Below are 10,867 nucleotides of genomic sequence, written 5' to 3'. Positions count from 1 at the left end.
TTTAATCACATTTGGAATTAAATAAGGAATTGGATTTGCTGTAGCCTATTTTTTTCTTTTTTTGTTTATTGTAGTAGGGCCTACATTTTGTATGTTGGTTGATAATTTAGAATTCGCGTCATAGGAACTTTATACCAAAATATAGGCCTAGTTTTAAAATGTGTTGAATTATTGCGTCATGTGAAATATATATTTTTTCTATTGTACAATGCTGTCCATGTGTATGCGGTTCTGCCTGCAAAAAAAAAAAAAAAAAAGGACAAAAAAAAAAAAATTCTTTAAAGTAGCTTATAGTTCAATTTGAATTGCCCTCTGCCCTAAAGAAACCCCGCCAGTGAAATATTGGGATTAGGTGGTCTTTGAGGCGCGGATTAGCGCGACTTTGTCAAACCGCACATTCCTGGTGCCATGTTTCTTAAAACGAAAGGGCCGGAATCCCGGCGGGGAAAATTAGAAATAATTAAAATTCGTTAACACCTTGCAGTCACAGAGATACATTTACTTTAAATCTACGTTTCTTTAATAACCAAATTACAAGACGCATAGCCTACAAGACATTCTTCTCAAGTTTTAGCATTAATTTAGACTTCTGAGTACGTTATCAAAGCCAAACCTTTTAAAAAACACTTGTTGACACCGATTTTATTAAACATATTTTGGAATATAGTGTTCACTTTCCGCCAGGAAAAAAACTATTTATATTTATTTTAAATAGGTCCTAATGCCGCATTAAATGCGGTTTTAATTTATTCCCATAAATCTGTTAAATAAATAAGTTAGATCATATCAAATTAGATGGCAGTTGCTTGATAAAAGATGAACAGCAGCGTAAAACAATTGAGTAAAAATGTGGTGGTTGAATTTATTTTATTCTTGTAGTCTCATAAATCGTGCCTCTCCGTCCTAATCAACTTTATAGTCTTTTAAATTTCAAGCTATGGCAACCTTTAAAACACAAGAAAACACATACAAGTCATAGTCAATTTTAATAACTCCTCCAGACTTAACTTTAAATATACTGTCAGATTTGACATTGTTTATTACAGTTCCTCTGGAGGGACCACATTACCACTCCAGACAAGTTTAAGATCCACGTGGGTGGTATGTTACTATGACCAATTGAGATCAATAAATGGGGACAGACAGTTTCTTCTCTTTCTTACACATTCTCTTGAGTCCCTGTATTCTCGAGATGGTTTCTCTCTTGAAAGTTATTCAATAGTAATCATGTGACTTATTTACCGTTGTGGGGAAAAAAAAGAGTTAAAAATCTATTAAAATTACAGCCGAGCCTTCGCAGATGCGACGGAGCTCACAAATTGCATACAGATACAACAAATCACAGTTTCGAAGGCTAGCACAGATAAAATAAAAAATAAAAAAAACACACACATACACACAAATGTACCATTTATATAAGACACACACTGATTGTCTTTTAAAAACTATACGTATTGATTCCTTATAAACGCCTTTTCTTAAATAAAGTAGTGCATCCAGGTCGCCATGGGGGCGTTCAACACACACACACACACTCTCACACACTCTCACACACACACACACACACACACACACACACACTCTCTCTCTCTCTCTCTCTCTCTCTCTCTCTATCATCCTCCTGATGGAAGTGTCTCTCGTCTTGCCAACTCTGAAATAGGTCGGCGTGCAGTAAGAGGCTCAGGGAAAGCCTGCCCATTCCAAGCACTTAACCAATAGATTGGCTCCTTTTGCCGTGTTATTTTTTTTTCTCCTCTTTTCTTCCGTAATGATTTTTTTTTTCTGTGGCTTTGACCTAACTTATTACAAATGCACTTTGATTCCCTCTACCGTAACAGGTTGTGGTCAAAAGCCCTATGTTTCTACATACTCACGACCCTTTAAATACTTTGCACGCCATGAAGGGTGCATGTAGCTCAAAATCAAATAGATATTTCATGACTAAGACGAACTTCAAAAGCGCTGTCGGGCACAGTGCAAGCATCCACCTCGGACAGTTCACGCTTCACGGAACACTTCTGTTTTTGGAACGATGGCAGGTCTACAACGTTTATTTTATAGTCTTTTAATGTGTTGATTGGACAAATGGCAGATGTTTTGTTAGTTTCACAACACCTGGAATTTCCAGGAGGAAGTCTGATCTTTGTAATCCAAGCAATCAGCATTGAAGTTCAGTTTCCACGTGGACGCTTGGTCCTTATAATCCAAGCAATCCGCAGTGGAATTGAAGCCGAGCCCCGAGGCACCGTAACCCTGTGTGGGAAGGGAGGCTGGAGACTGGTTCAGGTGACTGGTAACAGCGTTGCTGCTCATGGGGCTCAAAGTTGATCCTGGCCCGGTCAGCTGATGGTGCATGGGCGTCAAGTAAGAACCGCAGTCCATGCCACCAAAGTAGGATGTGGAACCAGCATAACCCTGGCTATATCCGGACGCTTGAGTGTAGGTCATTGGGTAGGATCGCTGCATGCAGGAGGAGGAGGTTGAGAGTGGGTCTGAAAGCGGCGAGATGGAGGCCGGGCTCCAAATGGACACCGGCGCTGTTGTGGTGGAGATCGCCGGGACTGAAGTGCTGGAGGGCGGTGTGAACTGGCCACTCGCCCCGCTCTCAGAACTGGCCTCCCTCGCCGGAGAGCTCTTCTTTTTGGCAGGTCGCACCTTGTTCTGGCCTCCGTTTTGTTGTTGCTGCTGCTGCTGGCGGCACTTAGCCCTTCGGTTTTTGAACCAAACCTGACGTGGAAAAATAGGGTTCGTTAGCTTACTTTAACTCCAATTGTTGGGCAGCATAACCTTCAAAATAATATTATATTAACAATGTTCTCTAGAGTCTAGTGTCACAAAGGATGAGAAGACGTGTATGTATCCATTCATTTCTTTTTATAGCCTACACGATGTGACATGCTTGGAACCTTAAAACAACGCACATGCATGACTTGAAAAGGTTACCTGTACACGGGACTCTGGGAGGTTGATTTTCAAGGCCACCTCCTCGCGCATGAAAATATCCGGGTAGCGCGTTTTGGCGAATAAAGACTCCAGCACATCTAGTTGAGCTCGAGTGAATGTTGTCCTCTCCCGCCTTTGCTTTCGAGGAGTAGCTGTTAGAAATAAACAGATGCATTACACGGACGTCCATCCAAAAAGCGAGCATGGTTTTACGGCTTAAAAGTTAACATGTGTAGGATGATCGGTTATGAAAAATGACTATATATAGCTGAAAATGCGTCGTACATCGCCAACACATTTAGAACTTTTGAGGTGGGACTAATCTGTAAATAATAATAATAATAAAAAATAATAATAAAAAATATATATAAATATATATATTTTATTTTAATTTTTATTATTATTTACAGATATATATATATATATATATATATATATATATATATATATATATATATATATATATATATATATATATATATATATATATATATTTTTTTTTTAAGATGTGTTTTTCTTTCTTTCTGGAATGTTATTGGTGCTTGTTTACAACAGTATTTCAACCTATAGTCTATCAGAATCACGTATACATTTTTGCTTTAATTCACCAATAGCTTGTTTTCCAGCTGAGTAACAACTCATTTTTAAATTCTTACATCTCTCATTTAATAATGCATTTCAAAAGGGTTGTCAACTCTAAAGAAGAGTTCGAACTTTGATTGTTGTCTTATGAGATTTTCAATAGCAAATGTATTATTAGCATATTATGCAATAGCCACAAAACTACTTATAAAGTTTATAAAGCATTGTCTATGAAAGTGTCATTTTTACATGTCCCACCTACAATCAAAAAGCCATTTCTACAATTGATTCACAATCAGATAGCAGCAAAGGCACGAAAATGGACAACAATGTGTGATCTCGAATACAAGTTTATAGTGTGCACGAGGGAGTCTACTAATCTCCATGTACAAAAATGTTTAATTCGGAAATGTGTCTCACCTGGGTATCCAACGGACGGATGTAGAAGGTCCATACCGGAGGTAGTTAAACTTAGTCCGTTGACCGTGTAAGGTGGTTGCTTAAGATACGACATCATGCTCAAGATGGTTGTGGGAGTGAAGTTGGAGAAAATTTGGAAAGCTGAGCGGGGAGACTGAGGACGTCCTTCAGTCTCTTTTCTTTATACTTCTGGCTTGTTTTCGTTTTCAGCGATGGCGGTGAAGCCTATGCCCTGTTTCCAAAATAATAATAATAATTCGTTTTTAAACAATAAATCACAAAGATAAAGAGAGATTATTTGTGATGAAGCAAGTTGTAGATTCTGCGTCAGTCATTTGATCAACACTAGTTCTTCTAGCTTCAACGACTATGAAGCGAATAAACCACGTCCACACAGCAACGTGCTCTTAAAGCCGCTCCAGACCTCCAGCTGTCCTCGTGAGATGAACGAAGCTCATCTTGACAAACGTCCCACCCCTTCCTCCCCTCTCCCCACCAGCCACAAAAAGTAACATCTATTAGTTGCAACAAGTCTTCACAAAGGCAAAACTCCGTCGTTCAAATGTGCCAGAAACCCAATTTGCATAGGAACCCAACTAATTGTCTCAAGCATAAGGACACTGATTGGGAGCCTTCGGAGGAAACAAAGGCCACTGTTAGCCTGATAACTAATGCTGATAACAAAAGCTCCATTGGCGAGAGACACAAGTAACAATGACAAATGTAACCTCCTCCAGTCTTCACTCATGTTAGTCCGCACAAAATCCTACAATCATAATTACTTGTATTAGTATTTCTCAGAAATTTTGAAGGGAGTATAACAAATAGCTCAAGTCTAAACTTCCATTGAAATACCGTTCGCCTCCAGTTGGATTTTGATGTAGAATTGTAGGCTACTGCATTCTTATTGACTTGAATGTAAACCTTGGCCAAACTAGCAAAAGTTTTCAAGTAAAGCAAAACATTTTCTTGAAATGTACTAGTAAACACCATTGAAGCCATATCCACTTCTGAATAAAATTATGATGTTATTAAACAAAAACAAACTTGAGCCTTATACATTTATGGCAGGTTTTTTTTTTGTTGGTATATCCAACGGTTTCGTCCCTCAATCTGTCACTTAAACAGTCCTAGTCTACCAGTTGCATGCACAGCCGCTCAATAGTAATTACCTCATCCAAGACTTAATTATGATAAATGTTGTTTTTGATAAAATTAACGAGATAATCCGGGTGGCACGCGCTCCCCTAATTACTGGACGCTACCTCTACAGCTGAACGTTTGGCCTCACTGATTCTGTGCATGACTACAATAAAAATCACACACACACACTCACACACACACACACACACACACACACACACACACACATACACGCACACATTTGGAACTTTTTGGAATAAAAAAAAAAAACACTTGCATTCAAGCATCATATTTGTAACTACATAAGCAAGATGAAATGAATTTGTACAATATTTTTTTTTCTTGTTGTGACCATTTTAATTCGCATCGTAGAAAAAATAAAAGTGTTCCGATCGGACTTGTTTTGCGCTTTCATAATGATGGCTTTAGCCTATGTCGTAGTCATCGCTAATGAATTATTATCGCTATTTCTACTCAACAGCGACTTGAAATAAGCATGAACAAAAAAGACCGGTGCTTATTTTTCTTTTTGAAAATTGACTTATCACACGTCAAAACAGGTAGCCTATCAGACAATACAATTACGAAAATTAAGTGGAAAAATCAAGTTAAATACAGGTTAAGTGGGTCTTTGGCGATCTTAAAATATAAGCCACACAGTAGTTGAAATATTGGTCATAAAACGACTAATAAGATCCACAAAAAGATTCATTTACATTCTACTTCCAGTACAATAGCAATAACTGAATAATAGCAACCTACTAACAATACAAATACAAAATAATAACAATTATCTTTATGATAATATAATTGGTAATTCATACAGTTGCATACAGGCTACAAACAGGATACTTACGGAATAAAAATGATTTAATTCGAAGCCCGTTAAAGTTTTATGTCCGATAGCGAATATACGCCTAAATCGTCACAAAAATATTCAAGACGTCAAGATAAAATCCCTTTCAGCATGATGAAACCATGAAGCAAATGAGTTATGAGCAACCCTTTACAAGTAAATCGAGAATGGAGAGATTAAAGTACATACGGTAATGATTCGCCTCTCTTCTGGTCTGAAGTTGCCGGAGTCTGATTTGTACAGCACGCTGGCCAATGAAGAGCTCCGGACTGGAGACTGTTTCTCTCGCAGGGCCCTTTGCAGGGAAACAAATGTCGACAGCTACTTTTTGATCCAAACTCTCCAGCCAATGAGAGCGAAGCCCTACAGCACATTCTCATCATGAGTCAAAGGGATGTCATTATACGTTACAACATTAACGCAAGGTGTGAATCTAGTGGAAGGAAATGCAATTCTAAATTACTACACTCCTATTTTAAAAACAACACTCTTGCATGAGAGATCTGTTTGAAACACCTTATATTTGAGCTGCGGTGGCCCTTAGGAAATCTGCTCTGGGAGTTGCAGAGGAAACAATAGTTAGCGTTATTTGTTATGATCTCGGGCATGATTATCAGTCGTGAGAGAACTAGGCAGACTTATTGTTCTTGAGACTGTGTTTAAAAATGAAGCAAATGTTGAATACATGCAGTCCTCCTGCATTTCTGTTGCGTAGCTGGAGGGATTTACGGAGAATTAATTCCTTAAAACTGTTCAATCGTCCACATGACGCTCAAACTGCAAGAGCTTTAACTGATGTAGTATCAAGTGGTGAGAGCATCGCATTGCCATGGGGCTTGATAAAGGCCTTTTACAAGACATGTAGAATACACGTGAAAGCATTGTGCAGCGGTGCAACGAGGAGGTGAATTGGGTACCTTTAAAATGCATAAAACCCGTTGCCAATATCCACTTCGAGAAATGTCAGTCGGGATACTTCTGTGAGGGAAGAAAGCCTGTAACATTGCGCGTTTAGTCTATACACTTAAAGAAATCTTGAGAAGTGAGAAAAAACCTCATCGGGTGACACGAGACTCGCACAGATGAACAACGGTGAGCAACATTTCAGCAAAGATCATTCTTATATAACGTATGGTCACTTTTGTTAAAGATATTAAAGCATTTTTTACATTACTATACCAATACCAATACTGCTACTGTTTTATTTTATTTTTGCTTTATTATTATTATTATTATTATTATTGATGTTGTTGTTATCATATTTCTTTGATCACATTTGATGAGAAATTCTAGCCCAAATTGACAGCCTTTTTAAAATCTAAATAACATTTACATATTTATAAATATATGTATTTATGTACTATTTTGTTTGATATTGTTGAAATATAACCTGTAGTAAATGTTTGTACAGTTTGAATTTGTATGAACATTAGGGGAAAATGTTACCAGATTACTGACCTATTATTATAGAAACCACTACAATGATAATAAATAATAATAATACTAATAATAATAATAAATAATACGTGGCGTAATATCTGATGGGTTTGATAAATGAGATTATACTTCCACGAATGATGCCGTTTTGAGAATACGGTTCAGAGATTCAATATTTTTTTATTGTATTTTTTTTTAATTATTTTTTTTATGGGAAAACCGGAGACCATCTAGTGAGACTCTCTTTAATGTATTTCTTTAAATAGTAGAATACATAGGCCTATAACAGGTTTATTGATGTTATAAATGTAAGAATAATTCAACTATGCATAACATAAATCGACTGTCTTTTCCCATTGGTTGCAGATGCAGAAAACGACTTTTTAGTCAGCGATTATAACCTTGAAGACAAGACGGAAAGCTTCAGTTGTGCACCTGCTATTGTGGAATGCTCCGGAGAGGATGACAGCTACCATTATCCTAGTGAGATTTATCTGCTAATATTTACCAAATCCACCCGTCATGACCACTGTTTTGACATTGCATATTGAACATCTTTCAACACCGAGCTTCACTGCAAGCGCCTTCGGAGCTCTTTTTGTAGGCTATACGATTTCTAATTTGAAGGTTTCAACCCAAATCGTTCTTTTCTCTCTCTCTCTCTCTATAAACTCTTTTAAGACTTGACAGTTTTATATGATGGGGAAACTGCAGGTCGCTCCATGTCAAGGATTAACCAAAGTCTATAATTGTTCTTGTAGGGCTATATGACAGTATCTAAATATCATCAAAATCCTGTGCAAACGATATTGAACCTTTGCGGTTTTAGGATAAAAATAATAGTAGATTTTTTTTTCTTCAAAACATTCTTCATTTGCACATCTACTATGCAACTCCGTGTTATTTAAGCGAACGACACATGGGAGAATACGGAAGCCTATAGTGCACAATATATTAACACGCACTGTGTCACTTATTTAGTAGAAATAAACGATGTTTCATCCAGCACTAAAAACTCTCGCGTGTGCCTTTATCGCTGGGATCTCGCCCAGCGTCGCCTCTCGCTGTTTAAATTGCTAAATTATTTATCAAATTCTAAACGCCCCGCGTCCGGGGGGAATTCTCATCTTTAAAGGAATTGTGGTTTGTCAAAGTGAAAAGAGCAATGCGTGCTCGCGCCTGTGGCCACAACAGCTCAATACCAGTAAATTACAGTCTTTCCCTTTAATCTCCACTTGGTTGAGTGGCGACTTTCAAACCTTTATTTTGTATTATCACGCATCAGTCTCTTGTTACTAAGTCACTAAGTTCTGTATTTAACTAAAACAATGATTTATTTTTTTTTAATATTAAAAATATTTGTATTGGGTTTTCAATTATAATTAATGTTTATTCAACATTTTAACCATTATTAACAAAATTGTTTATAGGCTAATATTAATATACCTAATTATTGTATTATTATTATTATTATCATCATTATCATTACAATAATAATAATAATCATATTATTATTATTATTATTATTATTATTATTATTATTATTATTATTATTATTATAATAATAATAATAATAATAATAATAATAACATACAACATTATTATTAATATTATTTTTACTACCACTACTTCAAAATTGTAATAAGATGCCTGCCTAGTCTTAAAAAATAAAACACACCTCAACATCTCTCTTTCACTCTCACCTGCAGGTGCAAATGTTTTGCAAGCAATACTGGGCAAAAGCAAATTGGACATCATATGATCTTATCTTATGTAAATGTTTGGAGGAGCACAGTTGAAGAGAACCAGTTTCTTTACAATTTTATTATAAGCATCTGAAGATTAAAAACATCTGTGGTGCCTTTTCAATTATGCTATCATGTTACACTAACTGAAGAATGTTTTATTGTTAAAAAAGGACAGCGTTGATGAATTTAAATGATTTGATTTGTCTTTCAGTGTTACATATTATGCTGTTATTTTTGAATGGACATCTAGGATGATATTATAACTAGACCCACTATAATATTCCCACAAATTATTATTTTTATTTGACATAATTGTGGCAGTGTTTAAATACGATAACAGTGTCATTTTTAATGAGGGGAACACTTGAATGTGAAGGTATATTTGCACAAAGTAATTACTATGAATAAAAGAGCTTGTTTGATCTTTATTGACATTCATAATTTCCTGTGTGCCACGTCTTCGGGTAAGGTACGGGAAACTTAAATGGGGTTAAATGTTACGCATCACGGCCCGAGAAAATAAGGATGTCAGATTGGAAGGGTAAGGAAAGTGGAGGATGATTGCACAGTACAATTTAGGGGATCACTAAGGTTACCACTAGAAACAGATTGGGATAGAGGAAAAAAAAAGCCAATGAGAAAAAAAGCATATTCAAATTCCTCAGTACAGTCTTACACTGTGATAATGTACTATTGTACAGCATCACATTATTTAATTTATGCCATTTGTGTTTTTTTTTTATTTTATTGCAATTCACATTTTCAATGTTTTTACATTGTACACAAACACCAAACCTTCCACCTAGAGCAGAAAATGACTGAAAACTGGGACAGAATTGGTGCATGTGTGCTGCATTTAGAATCTTCTGGAAATATTTAACAATTATTAATCATTACTGTAATTGTTTGTCCGCTGTTTGCAAAGAGGCCGAGCAACAAACAAATGGAGTCAATTAAAACTGACTCTTCCTTTCAAGTCATCAATATGAGGAGGCAAAGTAAGCCCTCCACCATACTGACAAGGACAAACAAGTACACACAAGGGGACACTATGCGTTCTTTCAGTCATGCATAAACATGCTTTTCTCTCTTCACTCTTGCGCTCTCTCACTTTTACGCACACACACATAATGCAAAGGGCCTCAAGGTGAATTCAGAGGAAGATCTACGAACTCACAGATCTTCAAATAATTCAAAGCAATACAATTGTTTAATATAAACCCCTTTCCCGATATTATTAAGACAACAAAATCTGTTTCCATTATTATAGGTTACAGTAACAGGGACTAGTCTATTAAACCAACATCCCCTTTGCTGTGGTTTGTTAGGTCTATAGCATATTGGAGAACCTGCCCTGCAGTGTGGACTTCTCTTCCCTTCCTCTCCCTCTCAGAGTTCAAAGGCACGGGAACAGAGTGGGTCGAATTAATTCAGGCATTATGTGGTAAATGCTTGGATGCCTTTCTTGTAGTCTTCAAGGCTCTAAGATCACATTTAGGAAATGTTCTATTGTGAGGTTGCCTGTGAAATCCCCATAATAAATGCACCAAATGGGCACAAGCAATGGCTATTTATGATTGTGGTCAATTGTTCCATTATATCTCACCTTCTAGGTAAAGGTGTGTCTGTTTATGCATCACTTTAAGACTTGCATTGTACTACAAACATGTAATCATATGATATACCTTAAAACATAATCTATATAATTATTGAAACATGAAGGTTGAATATAAACTTT

At 36.5% G+C, this 10,867-nt stretch overlaps 1 protein-coding gene across 2 annotated transcripts; it reads right to left on the bottom strand.

Moving 5' to 3' along the window:
- Nucleotides 1–861: 861 nt before the first annotated feature.
- Nucleotides 862–6,233, bottom strand: otx2b (orthodenticle homeobox 2b). 2 transcript variants are annotated; one of them, XM_052145837.1, is made up of 4 exons: nucleotides 6,134–6,233; nucleotides 3,946–4,177; nucleotides 2,944–3,095; nucleotides 862–2,727 (listed from the first exon to the last, which is right to left on the bottom strand). In XM_052145837.1, exons 2-4 carry the CDS (start codon nucleotides 4,040–4,042, stop codon nucleotides 2,107–2,109), a joined length of 870 nt encoding a protein of 289 aa, XP_052001797.1. In that variant the 5' UTR covers nucleotides 4,043–4,177; nucleotides 6,134–6,233; the 3' UTR covers nucleotides 862–2,106. The 2 variants fall into 2 exon arrangements, with proteins under 2 accessions (XP_052001797.1, XP_052001798.1); XM_052145838.1 differs by lacking the exon at nucleotides 6,134–6,233 and adding an exon at nucleotides 5,945–5,978.
- Between the last annotated feature and the right edge of the window lie 4,634 nt (nucleotides 6,234–10,867).

This window comes from Xyrauchen texanus, chromosome 16 (assembly GCF_025860055.1).
Source record: "Xyrauchen texanus isolate HMW12.3.18 chromosome 16, RBS_HiC_50CHRs, whole genome shotgun sequence".
In the NCBI taxonomy this organism is placed as follows: Eukaryota; Metazoa; Chordata; class Actinopteri; order Cypriniformes; family Catostomidae; genus Xyrauchen; species Xyrauchen texanus.
The sequence above is the reverse complement of the archived record's forward strand: the minus strand, read 5'-3'. Positions and strand labels throughout refer to the sequence as shown.